The following is a 22098-nucleotide window of genomic DNA, read 5'->3' as shown; positions in this document are numbered from 1 at the left end:
GAAGATATGTATATCTCCCTTTCCTGGCATCCCACTACCACACTAAGACCATGGGCCTGTTCATCGTGGCCACAGGGACACAAATATGTTTATGGACGGGTTTATATCTGTGATGGACGGGCAATTCATAATTCGTTATGAAACGCCGGTTCCATGATGTCTGGGGGAAAACAATTGATCTGGGCAAGGGCTGAGACCCCATGCTGAGAGATTCTTCCTGTTACATCAGCTTGGTTCCTGGCTGACTGGTTGAGGTGTGAATTCGTATGCATGTGGCCTCCTTGAAGCCAGAACCCCTGTGGAGTTCACTACCTCGGATATCTGACAAGCAGAGGGTTGAAGTGAGAACTTATTTTGCATGTACACTGACAAGGGTGAATCAGATGAAAATCATGGCTGCCAGTAAATAACGATCCATATTCCTCACAGCGCTCAACACTATTCCTAATACGTAGGACACATATGTTTCATTTTATCAGGTTATACCGACATATGAATGTATTGTCTTAAAACTACTCCCAGCGATTTTTAATATCTCTTTTTCCTAATATAACAGAAAATGTTCTGCTCCCTTGTTTCCAGCCCAGGAAAATATTACATGGCCCTTTTGCTTGCAAGAACACAGACAACAAGATTTGTATCTTTCAACTTTTAGTAATAAACAGGCACCAGGGACGTCTGTTTTCAACGCCTTACGCACAAACATGCCTAGATTAGGTCTGTAAATCTGTCTACGCTGTTGGAGCAGACTATTATTATAAGTCTCTGAGTGCCAACCATGGCTGAGATAAGCTTGTGTATCACACATATCCTCTAGAATGAAGGGTTTTCCAAGTGCTAAGAAATCCCCACTCCCAAGGCTCTAATAGACGCCGCTGCATCACTGCAGTCTTATTAAGACACTGAATCTTATGCCATGAGACTAAAACATGAAATCCTCTGTTTTATAGAGGATTTCATGAGATATCATTTTTATTGGAGTTAACTCACTCAGTACTATGATAGAGCAACTCCTCAATTATTTGTGCTTTTTGTGCTACCCTATGTTGCTTTCCTGGGCTTTCTGTTCTATCATGGAAGGTGTCTAACTAAAAAATGTCAACATGTAAAATGTACATACATCGGAACTGGCTGAGCTCACATTGGGTTTGGATTTTATGGTCGCCTGAAACAGTCTTTCTGAGCACATAGACAGATGTATGTAACTATACTTATGTACAGGTCTGCAATAGACTGTTCACAGGAAATCCACTGATAAACCAGGCACAATGTGTTGTAGGACTCAATCAGCTGATAAGTTGTATAATTGGTGGGGGTTCGACGAGTCATGAGAATGGGGATCCCACGTCTCCAATTTGAGTGGAACGGCAATTGAGCATGTGCATAGCCACTCCATTCACAGTCTAAAAGATAACCTAATACAGCACTCAGCTACCTCTGCCAGTCCCACCGAGTTTGAATGGAGTGGAAGCACACATGTTCCAGCACCACGCCATTCCAACAGGAGATGTGGGACCTCCATTGTTGTGATTATTGGAGGTTCCAGAGGTCAGACTGTCACTGATCAAATATTTATCCCTCTTAAATATCCCTCAGTAAGTAAGCACAAACCACCAATAGCAGTCTTCAAGTATCCCTACAGGCTTAACTTGAAGCTCTTGCTTAAAGTATAACAGTCATTTTCGTTTATTAGAGGTGTTAAACACTTTTGCAAAATACTTTATTAGGAAAAGATGTTTCTTCGTACTAGAAAACGGTGTAAAGAGTCTTCTTTGCAAAGATGTAACTGGGTGTTGCTAAGGCTACTTGTATTATATCCCAAATGAACAAGATGGATCTGTCACTAAATCCATTGTAAGTCAATGGGCGCCATATCTGGGGTTTTTTGTGTCTGAAAAAAAGGATCCATCACCATTGACTTACATTGTGTTTCGGATGAGTTGACGGATTCTTCTTGATCAGTATCCCATGACGCACACAAAAACGCTGCTTGCAGCGCTTTTATGTGTGTCATGGGAACGCAGCGAAACAGAACGGAATGCATTCTGGTGCACTCTGTTCCATTCAGTTTTGTCCCCATTTACAATGAATGGGGACAAAACTGAAGCGTTTTCCTTCACGATTCTATGACGGATCTCCATACCGGAAAGAAAGGGAAAGCGCAGGTGTGAAAGTAGCCTAAGAAGAGTCTTTCTTTAGTTGTACTGAATACTGAAGACACCTGTGTGCAACATACAGAGGCTCCCAGCCTGCTTCTTGTCACCACCCTAGTCCCTGACTATGTACATGCGCCGTAACTATCACTGCCCATCACCCTGCCTAACAGAGTTGTGACACACTGGTGTCTTCAGCGCTCAACAAAACGCTGAAGACTGAAGAAAGACTCTCCTTAGCAGACTCTCCTCAGTCACAGCTTTGCTAAGAAGACATTTTACAAACAGTTTTTTAGTACAAAAAAGAAACATCTTTCCCTAATTAAAGGGTTTCTACCACCAGAAATACTGTTATGTAGCTGACTAACATTAGTGATGCGCTAATGTCAGCACTACATAACAGTGTGTTTTTTACATTTCTCCCTGCAGCCGTTTTGGTAAAATAAGCACTTTTATAATATGCTAATGAGCCTCTAGGTGCTATGTGGGCGTAAAATCAGCACCTAGAGGCTCCGTCTACTCACCCTTTATCCCGCCCAGGTCCCCTGTTCTGCCCGCCCTGCTCCTCTTGATTGATGTGACGGTTCGCAGCATCGTTGTTGGAATCCCGCGCCTGCGCCTTTCACTTCTGTCTCCGGCGCAGGCGCAGTGAGTGAAGGCCGCTCTCTTGGTGCCGGCTTCCTCACTGTGACGTAGTTCGCCTGCGCCGAATACAGAAGTGAACCGTCACATCAATCAAGAGGAGTGGGGAGGGCAGAACAGGGGACCTGGGCGGGATAAAGGATGAGTAGACAGAGCCTCTAGGTGCTGATTTTACGCCCACATAGCACCTAGAGGCTCATTAGCATATTATAAAAGTGCTTATTTTACCAAAACGGCTGCAGGGAGAAACGTCAATAATATACTGTTATGTAGTGCTGACATTAGTGCATCGCTAATGTCAGTCAGCTACATAACAGTATTTCTGGTGGTAGAAACCCTTTAAGTATATTACAAAAAATGTTTAACAACAGTGTCCCTACACAATATTAAAAATAAACTAAAATTACAGTTACACTTTAAGATTTTTAATAGAACCCTCCACCTATTACTGTATATGCCACCTTCTATAGCTACACCTCTGCTTGTTTTTGGAAGTCCCACCCATGCTTAAGGAGTATGACCCTTCATACATGCTATACTTCCTGTCTTACCCCAGGGCATTGTTTTTCCTATCCTGTTGTTCCAAACTGTTGCATTGTTCCACATGCATAAGACAAAAAAATTAACTAGCAAATCAAAGCAGCAACAACCAAAAAAAGTCAAAATAGAGAGAGACATAGCGGTGCTTTCTCATGCTTAACCCTGACTGCTTATTTGCATTCGCTGGTACAAACTGTCAGTTAATTGCTCTATGAAGTATCTGCCCCCCTACAATATCTAATATTCCTTATAATCACACCTCAATACATGTATTTGCTGAACTGAGAGGATGAATCAAGCAGATATTAAGGGTATTAAATGTAAGATAACATAAAGCAGGATTGAAATTAGCAGGAGACAGAGCACAGCATGATATTCAGCAGGGAAGGAAAAACAGAGAAGTGTGTAGTATTTATAGACAGTTGAGCACGAGTATAAAGGACAATTAGATGGAAGATAATGATGTGTTACGGATGTTAGACTGCATAGACTCTAAGAGGAAGCAAAAGTTTGAGCTAGACTGGAACAGGTTGGAATACTGAGAACTTTGTAGCTATTCCTATAATTTTTGCATACATTGGTAGCATATGTAAATACACTGCTCAAAAAAATAAAGGGAACACAAAAATAACACATCCTAGATCTGAATTAATTAAATATTCTTCTGAAATGCTTTGTTCTTTACATAGTTGAATGTGCTGACAACAAAATCACACAAAAATAAAAAAATGGAAATCAAATTTTTCAACCCATGGAGGTCTGGATTTGAAGTCACACTCAAAATGAAAGTGGAAAAACACACTACAGGCTGATCCAACTTTGATGTAATGTCCTTAAAACAAGTCAAAATGAGGCTCAGTAGTGTGTGTGGCCTCCACGTGCCTGTATGACCTCCCTACAACGCCTGTGCATGCTCCTGATGAAGTGGCGGATGGTCTCCTGAGGGATCTCCTCCCAGACCTGGACTAAAGCATCTGCCAACTCCTGGACAGTCTGTGGTGCAACGTGACGTTGGTGGATAGAGAGAGACATGATGTCCCAGATGTGCTCAATTGGATTCAGGTCTGGGGAACGGGCGGGCCAGTCCATAGCATCAATGCCTTCGTCTTGTAAGAACTGCTGACACACTCCAGCCACATGAAGTCTAGCATTGTCTTGCATTAGGAGGAACCCAGGGCCAACCGCACCAGCATATGGTCTCACAAGGGGTCTGAGGATCTCATCTCGGTACCTAATGGCAGTCAGGCTACCTCTGGCGAGCACATGGAGGGCTGTGCGGCCCTCCAAAGAAATGCCACCCCACACCATTACTGACCCAATGCCAAACCAGTCATGCTGGAGGATGTTGCAGGCAGCAGAACGTTCTCCACGGCGTCTCAAGACTCTGTCACGTCTGTCACATGTCCTCAGTGTGAACCTGCTTCATCTGTGAAGAGCACAGGGCGCCAGTGGCAAATTTGCCAATCTTGGTGTTCTCTGGCAAATGCAAAACGTCCTGCACGGTGTTGGGCTGTAAGCACAACCCCCACCTGTGGACGTCGGGCCCTCATATCACCCTCATGGAGTCTGTTTCTGACCGTTTGAGCAGACACATGCACATTTGTGGCCTCCTGGAGGTCATTTTGCATGGCTCTGGCAGTGCTCCTCCTGTTCCTCCTTGCACAAAGGCGGAGGTAGCGGTCCTGCTGCTGGGTTGTTGCCCTCCTACGGCCTCCTCCACGTCTCCTGATGTACTGGCCTGTCTCCTGGTAGCGCCTCCATGCTCTGGACACTACGCTGACAGACACAGCAAACCTTCTTGCCACAGCTTGCATTGATGTGCCATCCTGGATAAGCTGCACTACCTGAGCCACTTGTGTGGGTTGTAGACTCCGTCTCATGCTACCACTAGAGTGAAAGCACCGCCAGCATTCAAAAGTGACCAAAACATCAGCCAGGAAGCATAGGAACTGAGAAGTGGTCTGTGGTCACCACCTGCAGAACCACTCCTTTATTGGGGGTGTCTTGCTAATTGCCTATAATTTCCACCTGTTGTCTATCCCATTTTCACAACAGCATGTGAAATTGATTGTCACTCAGTGTTGCTTCCTAAGTGGACAGTTTGATTTCACAGAAGTGTGATTGACTTGGAGTTACATTGTGTTGTTTAAGTGTTCCCTTTATTTTTTTGAGCAGTGTATATGAAACTGTACAATTTCTTATCCTGGTAAAGTGGCTGGTTCCTCAGCTTTCAGTAGTAGTAGTTCACCCTTACCTATCTGCTGACTCTCTAACATTTTTCAGAAACCTCCACAGCCTCCATAAAACACACCTAATGTAAAACAGTAAATGCAAGACAAAGAGGAGAGGGTTGAGCTGCAGTATTTCCACCCCAATGTTTGCTGTGAGAGGGGGGAGGGCGCAAAATAGGGAGACATATGGTTGGATGGAGCTCACAGCCCTTACATGACACTACAAAAAGCCTACCTACTTAGCAAGCATAAGGGAGCGAAATATACATTTACAGAAGCCAACAGGGGGAAGGGAAAAGGCACAAAATATATGGGTTAGGCTACTTTCACATCTGCGTTTTCCTTTCCGGTTTTGAGATCCGGCAGAGAATTTCAAAACCGGAGGGAAACACATCAGTTTTGTCCCCATTCATTGTTAATGGGGACAAAACTGAACAAATGGGAACGGAATGCACCAGAATGCATTCCGTTCCCATGCATGACAGAAAACCGCTGCAAGCAGCGTTTTTGCGTGTGTCATAGGATGCTGATCAAGACGGATGTTTTTTTGAAAAAAAAAAAAAGGGATCTGGCACCCATTGACTTACAATGGTTTTAGTGCCGGATCCGTCTTGTTCATTCAGGAGATAATACAACCGGATCGGTTCTGACCGGATGCAGAAGGTTGTATTATTGACTGGATGCGTTTTTGCTGATCCCCTGCCGGATCCAGCAAAAATGCAGATGTGAAAGTTGCCGTAGACAAAGCATTTCTGGCTGCGCTACACTAAGGTACATATTCGGCTGCCTAAAGGTCCTTCTATACTTGATCAGGATCAGGTCAAATATGAAGAATAAATGTTAGTTCCTGATAAGTGGACCTTCTAAAGATGCAATCAATGACCTGATAAATGAGCAAAGCGCTTCCTTGTTGAGAGATCACTTCTTTCATGTGGCACCTAAAGTCCTTGTCTATCAGCAGCATGTGGCCCTGTCTGAAATGCACTTTAAACAAGTGCTGGTCAACTTGAAAATCTTAGGTTGGCGCTCGTTATTCACCCAACATAGGCCCATTTAAGAGGACCCTTAAGAGGGATCAAGAGGATCATTTTCATAGACATGACAGAAAATGTGTAGAAGACTTTAAGGGTCATCATGTCTGATTAATATATGTACTTACGGCATGGGTGCGCCAGAACGCGGACTTCATCAACAGCAATGTAACCAGGGTGGTCCTTAACAGAGACAGCTTCAACTATAATCTGCAAAAGAAAGTTGATAGTTTGTAATATCCGCAGTTCTGCCCATATTAGAATATAATCTTAGGTCTCAGACGGTATCAATGACATCAATGTGACTTTGAGAAAGTTTGCACCACATGACTCATATTGACATCACTCATTCCTAGGCTAGACGCACCGAGAACCAATTACCATGCGATACATCATGTAATACATCAAATGCTCAGACCAATAAATATAAGTAGGAATCTTTCCCTTTGGTCTCTACTTGCTCAGTGATAGTGTCTTTATGGGCACTCGGCCAAATCAACCATTTCAGTACTCTCTAGGGTTTTTTTTTCTATTTCCATCATTTCTTTATATGTGACCCCTGCTTCAGACACTGGAAGGACAGGTAGGGAAAAATAGCACATGATGGTGTGGGATCAGACTACACACACATTTCTCTGTAACGATAGAGATAGATATGTAGATCTATAAGTATATATGGAGATATATAGGTGTATGGCTTTAGTTTTAATCAATACAAAGTTGCTTAATTTAATACTTTAAATGGAAAAAAATGTATCTCTCTTGACTCAAAAATATCATTGGTTATTACTGAATTAGAGGATAGGTCATCAATATGTGTATGCAGTGCACAACCACGTTAAAATGACCCCTAGATTCAGCACTAGCCGCCAGGTTTGTGGCTAGGGTCTTAAAATATTAGGAGCACAAGCACTAAGGCTGGGTTCACACGGGCGTTGTGGGAAAATGTGCGGGTGCGTTGCGGGAACACCCGCGCGAGTGCAAAACATTGTAATGCGTTTTGCCATGCGTTTACCATGTTATAAGGGAAAATAATAATGATCGGGTCTCCATCCCGATCGTCTCCTAGCAACCGTGCGTGAAAATCGCACCGCATCCGCACTTGCTTGCGGATGCTTGCGATTTTCACGCAGCCCCATTCACTTCTATGGGGTCTGCGTTGCGTGAAAAACGCAGAATATAGAACATGCTGCGATTTTCACGCAACGCACAAGTGATGCGTGAAAATCACCACTCATGTGAACAGCCCCATAGAAATGAATGGGTCAGTATTCAGTGCGGGTGCAATGCGTTCAACTCACGCATCTCATCCGCGCTGAATACTCGCCCGTGTGAAAGGGGCCTAACACATCTGTTTTGACTGTGATACTAACCATTTTTGTAATGTACATTAATTACTGAAATCGTACATTTCTATTAGAAAAATAGCTCTAAAGTGGCCCATTCTGAGCCTTTAGAAACGCTCCATGCTGAATCTCCCATTGATATGAATGGGAAACATAATAAAATCACCTCCATATGTGTTCATGCCTTTTTTGCACATTTTCTGCACGGTTTTTGGCACGGATCTGCGCCACAAAACCTCAGGCTTAAAATGCATTAAAAGACTGCATCAAAAATACGTGAAAAAAAGTATGAAAAAAATGCACGAAAAAAAAGACACTGAAAAAAAAAACACACTTTGATTCCACTCTGAATTTTGCAGGTGGATTTTCAAAGTCTGTTCTGTGAACATCCCCAGCATCATTGCTGACATCATGTCTACAGGGAAAGGTCCAGGAGTGTGAGCAGAACACTGCCCTGTAAGGTCACTGATGATGTTGTATATAGGGCTGAGCCTTTCAAACCATACCACACCTCAGGTGTAGACAGAGGAGAGCCCTGGAAAAAAGACTAAAAGTGATGTCATGTTGTAGGCGGGTCCAAATTGACAGAAGGCGGGCCAACACAAGTAGGCAGGGTCAGCACGAGTAGGAAGGGCCAGCAATACCGTAGTTCAGCACAAAATACCACCCTAGCAGAACCAAATACCACGGTGCCACTGGTCAGGTGCGTAAGTACCTGATGCTCCTAAATTAATCAGATCACTATGTACCTGACCCGCAGCCATTAGGAAGGCTTGGGCGGCCCTCTGGACATTGGCCTACCGGGAAATTTCCCGGTAGGGTCTATGGCCACTCTGCCCCTGGATGCAAACGTGATGCCATTTGGATGGGGAACCAACACAGCGGAAAATGTCACATCACTGAGGTGGAGTGCAGGAAAACGGGGCATTACAGAGAAACAATCACTATGGAGATACCCCTTTAACAGCTTACCTAGTGATTCATGCTCCAGGACTGGTGATTGCTAGCATCTTCACACTGGGCTGCCCACATCCAGACGTACAGATGGTGCACATAAATATATACCTCGCTGGTAAATATTCATTATGGACTATCATTTTGTACAGCGAGTTTCTTGTTTACAAGGTGCAGAAAAATGAATATCAAAAACGGTGGCGTGACAGCCAGGGCGGCAGCTTCAAGTGCCTGTTCTTTGCTAGTAACTATGTCCTAAATTTAAGTGATTTAATCCCAGTTAATGAGACATATCTTCTAACACTGACACAGCTGTGCAGAAACCCATAGAAGCCAATCAAACATTCACTTCCGCTGTCTCCTTGCATATACATCAACACTAATTGTGGATTGATTGTTATAGGCTACTGCACTTTTGCACTTTGTCAGGAGAAGAGCTCTGGGGTGGGGTGGGGGCAGGCTCGGACTGACCCACAGGGGTACAGGTGAATCCCCCGGTGGGTCCCTGAGTAAGGTGGGCCCCTAGTCTCCCACCCACTGCACAAGTGGCACATAACACATTAGATTTACTGCACTACATACATATATTCAATGTACAGCACCTCAACCAGCCTATGTTAATATAAAAAACTTGTTAAATTATTTATTATATTCGAATGTATCCGTACGGTGGGCCCCCAAAATAAATTTTACTGGTGGGCCCTACGTGCCCCAGTCCGACACTGGGTGGGGGGGTAGAATGGGAGTTATCTACATGTGTGTACACGTGTGTATCTTTTCGTTGGCAGCTATGTTGTTTCACTGGTGATAACAAGTAATGTACTTAAGGATTTTTATTTTTATTTTTGCATTAGAACAAACAATTGATTTTCCAAGACGATGTTTTAAACAATTTATCCTCTTGAGGCAATATCCTAGGGTATTTGTAATTTTACAGCTAGCGATACACTGTATTATATAGCTGCTTGCTTTGTTCAGATAACATGTTTATTTCCCTTGTTGGCTTACAAAATTAACGCGGGTAGGGTTGCAAATGGAAATGTAACATCATTGCAAAGCACCAGCTGCTTATATAATTGGATGTAGACTCTTGTTAGTATGAACTTTTCTGAGAGTTCAAGTTTCTGATACAATGTAAGCATGTGATTAGCATACCAGCAGTTGGATGCTTCCCTACGCCAAGCCCCATTATCCATCTATCACACTGTGAACTACTATGCTACCATGGTAGGTACATGGGTCACTTTGGTATTGCTAAGTGATAAGTGATTGATGATGATCAAGAAGAGACCAGGAAATAGTTGGGTTTTCTGCAGGAATGGTGTACAAATTTTGAGTCAGCAGAGCTTGAGGCCGCTTTCAGATGAGCGTATTTGCAATGTCCGGATTTTATGGTCCGGAATCCGCTGGTAATGTTAATGAATAGAGCTATCCACATGGGCGTATAATTTCCTTCAGTATTTGAAATCTGCAGCATGTCCGAGTTATTTAGCTGAGGCTACAGTACTACAGTATTGTTGGCCCCACCTACTTCTGTTGTCCCTGCCTACTTGTGTTGCCCTGTCTTTTGTTAAGTTTGACCTGCCTACAAAATGGGGCCACTTTTAGTATTTTTTCCTGGGCCGCTTTAAGTGCCCAGTCCGCCCCTGCCTATAACATATAAAAAGTTTAATGAAAGTACTTTGCCACTTTAAAGTATATTAGTAAGATTTATTAATTTCAATCTTTTAATAGATTTTTATATGCCCAGACAGCCCCTTTAAACTTAAAGGGATTGTCTCACTTCAGTAAGTGGCATTTATCATGTAGAAAAGGTTAATACAAGCCACTTACTAATGTATTGTGATTCTCCATATTGCCTCCTTTGCTGGCTGGATTCATTTTTCCATCACATTACACACTGCTCATTTCTATTATGACCACCCTGCAATCCATCGGTGGTGACCGTGCTTGAACACTATAAGATAGAGCGCCGACCTCTCTGTTGGCTGGGACCGTGGGAGTGCACATAGGCTGGTGCTTTTTCCTACAGTGTACAAGCACGACCGCCACTGCTGGATTGCAGGGTGGTCGTAACCATGGAAACTAGCAATGTATAATAAGATGGAAAAATGAATCCAGCCAGCAAAGGAGGCAATATGGACAATTACAATACATTAGTAAGTGCCTTGTATTAACTTTCTCTACATGATAAATGCCAGCTGCTGAATTGAGACAGCACCTTTAAGTATGTAAAGCAGAAATAATTAGCGATATTAATTATGAAATGCAAAAAAATAAAATAAATATGTAGATGGCGTGGGCCAAGTTTGAAATTTTTAATGCTTCTAGACTTATGTGTCTGGAAAAAGTGTCATGGCCAAGACGAGCAGTAAAATGCGCTAAATTTGTTAATGCTGTGCACCATTGCTTTGGTTCAAAATACTGGTGTAAAGTAATCCAGCCGAGGCTATGTAAGAAAAAGAAAGTGTCTAACATGTCGCAATACACGCAAAATTTATCTTACAGCATACACCATTTTACATACCGTATTTTTCGCCCCATAAGACGCACTTTTCCCCCCCCAAAAAATGGGGGGAAATGCCCCTGCGTCTTATGGGGCGAATGCTGACATTTTTACATCGCAGGCGGCAATGTATGAGCGAGCGGGGAGGAGCTGGGGGCTGGCAATTGCGGCGGGGCCAGTGCAGTCACTGTACTCTGGCCCCGCCGCTCCAGTGCTGCACTATACAAATATAACATGTCTCATTCAATTAAAAGTGATTAAACATGCCCCCCCCCCCCCCCACTTTTAATATTACCGTACACCCAACAGTTTCTGTAGAATGCAGGCAGGCCGGGCGGCAGCGTAACTCCCTGATGTCACGTGCCTGCGCCGCCTACTTTATGAATGAAGCAGGCGGCGCAGGCACGTGACGTCAGTGAGTGATGCGCCGGCCGCCCGGCCTGCCTGCTTGCGTTGTACAGAAGCTGTTAGGGTGTACGGTAATATTAGGAGTGAGGGGGCATGTTTAATCACTTTTAATTGAATGAGACATTTTATATTTGTATACTGGAGCGGGGGATGACAGTTTTATGGGGGACATCTGTGGATGGCACTGTTAAGGGGTGGGGGGTCTGTGGATGGCACTGTTATGGGCTGGGGGGTCTGTGGATGGCACTGTTATGGGGTGGGGGGTCTGTGGATGGCACATATATAACAGTGCCATCCACAGATCCCTCATAACAGTGCCATCCACAGATCCCCCATAACAGTGCCATCCACAGATCCCCATAACAGTGCCATCCACAGATCCCCAATAACAGTGTCATCCACAGATCCCCATAACAGTGCCATCCACAGATCCCCCATAACAGTGCCATCCACAGATCCCCCATAACAGTTCCATCCACAGAATCCCATAACAGTGTCAGCCACAGATCCCCCCTGTAAAGTATCCTTTACAGATCCCCCAAAACAGTGTCCATCACAGATCCCCCCATAACAGTGCGTCACCCACAGATCCCCCATAATAGTGCGTCATCCACAGATCCCCCATAATAGTGCCATCCCCATATTCCCCCATAACAGTGTCCTTCACAGATCCCCGCATAACAGTGTCCTTCACAGATCCCCCATAATAGTGCCATCCACAGATCTCCAGTAATAGTGCCATCCACAGACCAAACCCTTTTGGTTAAAAATATTTTTTTTCTTATTTTCCTCCCCAAAAACCTAGGTGCGTCTTATGGGCCGGTGCGTCTTATAGGGTGAAAAATACGGTAGTTACATGGTTAATATGGTTGAAAAAAGATATAAGTCCATCAAGTTGAACCAAGGGACAGGTGGGGACGCGAATCCCAGAAGGAAGTGAGACTCATATTTCTACACATTTTCATAAGCATTAATGTCATTTACTTTTAAAAATTCGTCTAAACCTTTTTTAAAACTGTCCACTGTTCCTGCTATGACCACGTCCTGAGGAAGTCTATTCCACAGATTCACAGTTCTTACAATAAAGAAGTTTTGACGCTTCTGTAGACTGAAATTTTTCTTCTTCAGACGGAGGCAGTGCCCCCTTGTTTTTTGAGGGCATTTTACATGAAACAGTTTTTCACCATATTTTTTGTATGGCCCATTTATATATTTGTATAGGTTTATCATGTTCCCCCTTAAACGTCTCTTCTCAAGACTAAATAAATTCAATTCTTTAATCTTTCTTCATAATTAAGACCCTCCATGCCCCTTATCAGTTTAGTACTCCTCTGTACTTTTTCCAGCTGCAGAGCGTCCTTTCTATGGACTGGTGCCCAGAACTGAACTGCATATTCCAGATGAGGCCGCACCAATGCTTACATCCTTGCCCTGCGAGTCCATGCCTCGTTTAATGCATGACAATATCCTGGTGGCCTTAGAAGCAGCTGATTGACATTGTATGCTCTTATTCAATCTATGATCTACAAGGACACTCAAATCCTTCTCTATAAATGACTCGCCCAGTGTTAAATCCCCTAGGACATATGAAGCACAGAAATTATTACTAGTGATGGACGAACATCTGCCAGGGCGGTTCGCGAACGCGGTCAAATGTTTGCGAACCTCAAGTTCGCGGCGGGTCCCATTCATTTTAATGGCAGGCGAACCTGAAAAACCTTCAGCTCATATTTGCAGCCAATAAATAGTTACTAGAAGGGCACAAATAGTCCCACAACATGGACAGTGACATACTAGATGTATTATTTGAATTTGCGATCTCCATTCATTTTTGTTTTCAATGCGAAATATCGGCAATATAATTTTCGCGTACGCGCATGCGCAAATGCACTATACAGTACCCATATGCACTATAAAGAAAGTATATTGGTATATAACACCCCGCTTCAATCAGTTTTTTTGGGGGGCGACTGGTATATAACACCAGTAGAAATTATTTGTTCCAATAACGCTTGTCCCTCTATATACCTGCAGTATCGCAGCAGAACCGCACACAACTGCCGCACAATACAAATGCACTATAATATACTTTCTAACATAGAAAGTATATTATAACATTGTACACGGAAGGCAATCCATTAGAATATACATGAAGATAAAACGTAACCTTTAATAATTTTACTATGAGGGTCCATTCACACGTCCGTAAGTGTTTTGCGGATCCACAAAACACGGACACCGGCAATGTGCATTCCGCAATTTGTGGACTGCACATCGCCGGCACTATAATAGAAAATGCCTAATCTTGTCTGCAATTGCGGACAAGAATAGGACATGTTCTATTTTTTGGGGGAAACTGAAGCACAGATATGGAAGTGCGGATCCGCTGATGCGGACAGCACATTCCGGCCCCATTGAAAATGAATGGGTCTGCACCAGTTCCGCAAAATTGCGGAACGGATGAGGACCCATTTTGCGGACGTGTGAATGGAAAAGATATCCCTCAAAATGAAAATAAATGAAATTATTAAAGTTAACCAAAAAGCATAGATGTGATAGGCATCAACAAGTGCTCGGCGGCACTAAATCAGGTTCTCGGCGTCACCGAATCAGAAACCATATGTCCTACCACAATCCGGGGGGTTCCAGTGCACATCCATGATTCCCAGGAGGGAAAGCAAAAACCATCTATTCCTGGGCCAGATGATGATGTGGTATTGAAGGACAGGGTGGGCAAAGAACTGTCCCTGATATTGCCCTACAGGGGGGTGCTATTCTGGCCCTGATAGCCTAACCACAGACCACCCGCCCTGATAAGAGCGACCCTGTCTGGGACCTTACCCTATATAAAAATGGCCCTAGTAAGCCCCTAGCCCCTAACTTCCAGGTGATCACTATATAGATCTGTGTGTTTTTGACTCATTATAAAAGTATAAGTATATCGCACCCCTCTGTGTATCACACCTATCGATAGCACACCTATACTAGAGCTTAAAATCACTTTTTTGGCTCTATTAGCTAGCGTTTGGTGTCCCTAACAGCCTGTCCCTGCTCCACACAGCAACCTCTCCCTACAATGGCAAAAGACTGAATGTAAAATGGCGGCCAGATCAGGTTTATTTATAAGGTAGTGGGTATGTCCATGTGCTGAAACGTCTCAATTGGCTGTCCTGTCCCACCTGAGGAATGTGTCATGGGTCAAAGTTCTTCACAATGTAAAAGAATATGGCGGGCGCAAATTTCTCCATATGTTCGCATGTTCGGCGAATCGTGAATGGGCAAAGTTCGCCGCGAAATGACCGCCGGGCGAACCGCAAGGCCATCTCTAATTATTACTACCAAGATGCATAACTTTACATTTGTCCACATTTAACCTCATTTGCCAAGTTGATGCCCAATCACTCAGAGTGTCCAAGTCAGCTTGTAGTTTATGGACATCTTCCATAGACTGTACAGTACTACATAGCTTAGTGTCATGTGCAAAAATAGATATGGTGCTAATAATCTTGTCCTCGATATCATTAATAAATAAATTAAATAATAAAGGGCCCAGCACTGAACCTTGGGGTACACCACTTATAACCCGGGACCATTCTGAATAGAAATCATTGACCACAACTCTCTGGACACAGTCTTTCAGCCAGTTTTCCATCCAATTACAATCTATACTTTCTAAGCCTATGGGTCTATAATTACCTGTGGAGTACCTAGATCATTTTTTGAATATGGGCACCACATTTGCCTTGCGCCAATCACTCGGCACTGTACCAGTACCTAGAGAATCTTTAAAAATAATAATTATAATTATTGTTGCAGATTCTTCTTCTCTCATCTAGTCTTAATTTAGGACTTAGGCCTCTTTCACACTTGCGTTGTCCGGATCCGGCGTGTACTCCACTTGCCGGAATTACACTCCGGATCCGGAAAAACGCAAGTGTACTGAAAGCATTTGAAGACGGAACCGTCTTCCAAATGCTTTCAGTGTTACTATGGCACCCAGGACGCTATTAAAGTCCTGGTTGCCATAGTAGGAGCGGGGAGCGGGGGAGCGGTATACTTACAGTCCGTGCGGCTCCCGGGGCGCTCCAGAATGACGTCAGAGCGCCCCATGCGCATGGATGACGTGATCCATGTCATCACATTATCCATGCGCTTGGGGCGCCCTGATGTCACTCTGGAGCGCCCGGGGAGCCGCACGGACGGTAAGTATACTGCTCCCCTGCTCCCCACTACACTTTACCATGGCTGCCAGGACTTTAGCGTCCCGGCAGCCATGGTAACCACTCTGAAAAAGCTAAATGTCGGCTCCGGCAATGCGCCGAAACGACGTTTAGCTTAAGGCCGGATCCGGATCAATGCCTTTCAATGGGCATTAATTCCGGATCCGGCCTTGCGGCAAGTGTTCCGGATTTTTGGCCGGAGCAAAAAGCGCAGCATGCTGCGGTATTTTCTCCGGCCAAAAAACGTTCCGTTCCGGAACTGTAGACATCCTGATGCATCCTGATGCATCCTGAACGGATTTCTCTCCATTCAGAATGCATTAGGATAATCCTGATCAGGATTCTTCTGGCATAGAGCCCCGACGACGGAACTCTATGCCGGAAGACAAGAATGCAAGTGTGAAAGAGCCCTTAATATTCTGACCCTTCTTCAATTGTCTGAATAAACAGTATAGAGGGTGTATGTTAGTGCAGAATGGGAGTGGTAGTGGCTCTGGCAAGGATGAGTGTAGACACAGATCACTGTGGCAATCATCACACCAATGCCCTCCTAGTTCTGTGCAGTGACAGGAAGGTTTACCCTTTTGGGGCTTCTGCCTGATGGTAATTGGGGTGCCCTTGTTGTTAAGTATCCTGGCAGGTTGCAAGGCAAGAGTGTGAATGTGGGTCAAATGGAAAAGTATGGTAATAGAGTCAGTGGCCAGGCCAGTTGTAGTAAACAAATCTACCTTTACTAAAGTGCAGAATAGGGGTAGTGGTACAGCCAACAGACAGTATCAAGGCACAGATCAAAGCAAATGACAATACACTTCTTCCTCAGTAGCAATGTATGGATAACAGCAATGATGGAGGTTATTGCACTTCTTGTCTCTGTTTTTCTAAAGTCTCTGTAGAACCTTAGACATGCATCTGAGGTTTTTGCTAGAAGTTCTGTAATTCCTGGACTGAAGAATGCAGAATTAAGATACGGCTGGCCAAACCGCCTTGGTGTGGAAGGGCGTACTGTTAATATTCCCTCTCACAGTAGCAAAGACCATATCAGCCTTAAATTTTCACTGTACCATGTTGACAAACTCCAATGCATAGCCTGGCAGATTATGGTTCTTCTAATCTTTCTTCTCTTTCTCTCTTTGGATAAAGTTGCTTCCTTATCTATAATCTGTCATAGAGATGATAGTTATCAGAGCTTAGGCCTAGTACTGAGGAACAAGCACATGTAGGTCTATTCTTAGCACTAGACTCTGCACTGACTAGGAGCAGACCCCAGTCCATCTCCTAGCAACCTAAAGGGGCTAAGTCAAGTCTGTTAACCCAGACCTATCTATACAATACTATTGAGTAGACAAATACAACAAATCAGAACATTTCAATTAACCAATAAACAGTCTAACAATCAACCCTTTACAGTTACCCTGTTCTGTGGTGCTGCACATGTGATCAAAGGCTGCTGCAATGAATGGGAGTTATTGGTTAGCAAAATATCAGTAGATTAGTACAGTCTTCAGGGAGATATGGAGCACAATCCTCTGCCCTAGAGATGTGGTAGATCTTTTAATATTGTACAATTCAGCATTACCTAGGCCTCCGTCACCATAATAACAGTACATCTATAAAGAAGTTACCCACAATTTAAAAATAATAGGGTGACACTGCAGACCTTATCCTAGTCTACATAGCAAAGCTGAAAAGTAAGCTGCAGGAAAGAGGTAAGGTCATCCTATTTTGTGCTCTCCAGTGGCCAGTGTAAAGCTGGAATATTACAGAATTTCTTTTTATTTAAATAGTCACCTAAAAACCACAAAAACAAATATTATAATAATATGTAATTTTCTGACAATTCCTTTAAAATGACCTAAAATCAGGAAATTAAATATTGGGAAGTATGCAAGGCAGTGATGAGTGAATTTCTTAAAATTTGATTCTGGTCTGCCAAATGATCAGTCGAAAGTGCTCTGATTGCCTGGGAAGAGTCTCTTTCTCTTTGACTCTCTTGAATCAAATCACACAAAATTTGGGCTTATAAGAATTAGAACATATTGTAAAAGAGATCGAATTTCCAAATTGTAAAATCAATTGGCTCATCTCTAATTTATTCTCCTTACCTAATTGCCTTATCATAGATTGTGGCTAATTGGTGTCCTATATTTAATAATGGTAGAGACAATTCATTGCCAGAAGTGGTTATTTTTTTTTGTAAGCAAATGCCCCAAAGACACTAGGTTCATAAAAGGGTAAACAATTAATTTAATTAAAATATGAGATGTTAAGCCAAACATGACAAATGAGTGCAATGATAGATTAGGCCATGATGTATCTAGTAGCATACAAAGTAAGGGTATATTAACTATTTTAAGGAGCAAAAAATGATTTTAAAAAAATGATTCACTGGAAGAAAATGATAAAACCGCAATATAATGTGTCCGGTATGCACACAATGCATAAGTATATAGTGATGTTTTCTGCTATACTGGCATTGATGCTCTATCTTTTTATGGATGTTGATTTACCATGGAATGTATTATATAAATGAAAATATCTACAGTAGGTGCTAAAGGTCAATTGAAACGAAGTAAAGCACTTGATGTGTAATAGTAATTACGCTGGCGTACTCGTCAGAAGCCGGTCCTATATGAGGCACACTGTGCAAATGCCAGTGTTCAGAGTATGTGTCAAACAGCAAAGAGCAAATTATACGAACTATCATCAAATGTCAACAAGGTGTCTGTATAACATTGGGGAGGAGAAAAAAGCGATTACTGTTCTCAGCTAACCCAGAACATTGCATGCATCCATGGCCTGTAAGTCAGCTCTTTACTGATCATATCACTTCTATTAATATTAGTTATCAATGCTTATTTGAAAGCTAGGTGTTATTTATGAGCCATTTTATTATTATTTTACCATTTCTATGAGTTTCTATTATAATGAAGGGGGTGTGAACAGAATTTGTCAGGTAAACAGATTTGGCTTGGCGCTACTCCTAAGGGCATTATCTAAGTGGCTCCACAGGTGTTCACCCTTTATTCTTGTACAGGGATCTGTATTTTCCTGCAGGGGAACAATTAGTTTGCCACCTCTTGGAGTAGATTCTGGTCAAGTGACTCCTGACATACGGGTGTCACGAGATACTGGTTCAGGGAACCAAGGGTTTGAGGCAAAAACCTTAGTCAAGAACAGGCCGAGGTCAGGGCCAATGGAGTATGTGCAATCTGATAAACAAGCCAAGGTCAGCATAGGTAGGATTTTTTCCCCCCTAAAGTAGGGAAAATTGGCTACTACCTCACAGTTTTTTTTTTTTTGCTTTCCTCTGGATCAACTTGTATGATAATAGGCTGAACTGGATGGACAGAGGACGATTTTCAGCCTTATAAACTATGTTACTATGTTAGGCTACTTTCACACTTGCGTTCCGTGCGGATCCGTCTGGCATCTGCACAGACGGATCCGCACCTATAATGCAAACGATTGCATCCGTTCAGAACGGATCCGTCTGCATAACAGCTTTTTCAGATCTGAGTTTTCACATCGTAAAAACTCAGATCCGACAGTATATTCTAACACAGAGGCGTTCCCATGGTGATGGGGACGCTTCAAGTTAGAATATACTAAGAACTGTGTACATAACTGCCCCCTGCTGCCTGACAGCACCCGATCTCTTACAGGGGGCTGTGATCCGCACAATTAATTGTGCGTATCATAGCCCCCTGTAAGAGATCAGGTGCTGCCAGGCAGCAGGGGGCAGACCCCCCTCCCTCCCCAGTTTTAAATTCATTGGTGGCCAGTGCACCCCCCCCTCCCTCCCCTGTATTAAATTCATTGGTGGCCAGTGCGGCCCCCCCTCCCTCCCTCCCCTGTATTAAATTCATTGGTGGCCAGTGCGGCCCCCCTCCCTCCCCAGTATTAAATTCATTGGTGGCCAGTGCGGCCCCCCCTCCCTCTCTCCCCAGTATTAAATTCATTGGTGGCCAGTGCGGCCTCCCCTCTCCCCCCCTAATTAAAACCCCCCCCCCCCCCCCCCGCCATCATTGGTGGCAGCGGAGAGTTCCGATCGGAGTCCCAGTTAACTAAGTTAACATCAGAACACAGGACCCGTAAAGGTCAGGTATACTGAACAGGCAAACTAATACAGCACATCTTAGCAGGAAACTAGTGAACTAGGACCTATTGTTCAAGTGCCTTCCCACAGGGTGCATAAAGTGCAGTAATGTGGCCAGTGGGTGCTCTAGGCACAATTATATTAGTATAAAATATTTATTAATACACCAATAGTAATTAAATGAATTGAATTGGAGGTGGTGAGCTGCTGATTTATTTTATTATCTGTTCAGGGTACATAAAGTACTCTAGTGTAACCAGCCATTGGCTGGAGAAGATTAGGGAATGCACACATTGGCCCTTTAAGAGCCAGAGCCATTGCTGGCAGGAAGCAAGCATCAGTCTGCTTAGAAAGAGTATCGCTACTACTACTATTGCTACTACATCGCTACTACACTGGGCAGGAAGAGGTAGATGGTAGTACCAAACTGACAGATCCCTGAAGCTCTGGAGTAAGTTAACAAGGCGGTGGCCATGCCCACCAGCAGGACAGGTGCTGCTGTGGGCCATAAGAGATCACATTTGCCTAAAGTCTGAACATAAGGTGCCAACATCGACAACCAGCAGATGATCCCAAACTAGTCCATCGTGTAGCAGTAAGAGTATGTATTTCTTGGAACTCCTTGGAATTACTAGGCCTAAGCAACTTTGTACCATGTTCACATGCATTGATTTTGGAATGTTTTTGTGAATTCAGCCTAACACTTATAGACCATGTAAGTAATTACAAGTTTGTCTTCAGTATATTAGTTACCTGGTAAGAGTTGGGCCAGAACGTACTAATTGCCAGTTCTGCTCGTATCCAGCCTTCTGTCACCATCCCGGATACATTCCACACTGGGTTACCTTGTGGTCCACCATTCACTTTTACATAGACATTCAAAGAACCAGGGCTTGTGCGGCCAGACATGTGGTAATGGAAGTCAATACAGTGAGTATCATTCTCTTTAAGTACAGGTAGGAGTAGGTGAGCCTTCTGTCCGGTGGCAAACCCCGTGCTGTTAACTAGCATGAACGACCCTAAACAAAATAATAAATTGTACAGAAAAAACAGAAAATTTGAGTAGGATAAATACAAAATAGATAAAGCAGGTGGGTAGAAGGAATAAGAAATCACAGAGGATGCAAAAAGGATTGATAAGTGTCACCTGTTGGAACACTACTGTCCAGTGGAGGCTTCTCCCATGTGTTGACCTGTTCCCAAGTAAATCCATTAGTACCAAGGGCCACACTGTAACCACAATTGCTGTAATGTTCTTCAAAGTTGCACCCACCTAGAAGAAACAGAATCAAAGGTCAAAGTAAGAAAGGAAAACAAGAATATGCATTGGCATTTCGATAATTATGTAAAATTACAAAAGAAACTCGCTAGATAGCACTTAAAGGGAATGAATCATCAGAAAATGACCTATTGTTGAAATCATAAAAACATTTTTTTTTTTTTAATTTTGATGAGTTTATTTTTTATTTATTTTCCATGTCACTGTTTTTAATTGAAATGTATATAATCCTACAAGCTTCACATTGGCTAATAATAGGTCACGATTTCCCGCTCTGTACAGATAACTTTTTAGTAGTTATTATAATTATCATCATAGGTGAAATTACAATGACAAGTAACACCTCTATACAGATAATACAAAATCCACCATTCATAATAGGTGATATCACAGCTTAGCTTCTTCCTGACCTCTGCACAGGTCACAAAGCATGCCTAGAAAACTCTCCCATCGAAGTTAAAGGGGTTCCATCCCGTCCATTGGTCTATGGACCATGTAGCTGCTCTCAAAAGACAGGAAGTCTAGTAGACAATGTAAAGTGCATGATTTTATGATTTTTTTTACTAAAAATTATATAGGGACATCAATTTTTTTTTAAATCATCAAGAATTCTAAAAAAAAAGCTATGCTTAACATAAAAAAGTGATTTAAACAATAGATAATTTTCTGATCCCACATTCCCTTTATGTAAA

General features: G+C 43.1%; 1 protein-coding gene across 1 annotated transcript in view; it reads right to left on the bottom strand.

Moving 5' to 3' along the window:
* Positions 1-22098, bottom strand: part of PTPRT (protein tyrosine phosphatase receptor type T) — a 429759-nt gene that overhangs the window by 227057 nt on the left and 180604 nt on the right. Inside the window, exons 2-4 of the mRNA XM_040436598.1 lie at positions 21275-21400; positions 20881-21146; positions 6726-6807 (exon numbers count right to left, since the gene is read on the bottom strand). Coding sequence (XP_040292532.1) covers positions 6726-6807; positions 20881-21146; positions 21275-21400 — 474 coding nt within the window. The remainder of the gene's footprint in view (positions 1-6725; positions 6808-20880; positions 21147-21274; positions 21401-22098) is intronic.

This window comes from Bufo bufo, chromosome 6 (assembly GCF_905171765.1).
Source record: "Bufo bufo chromosome 6, aBufBuf1.1, whole genome shotgun sequence".
NCBI lineage: Eukaryota > Metazoa > Chordata > Amphibia > Anura > Bufonidae > Bufo > Bufo bufo.
This window is presented reverse-complemented; position numbering and strand designations above follow the sequence as displayed.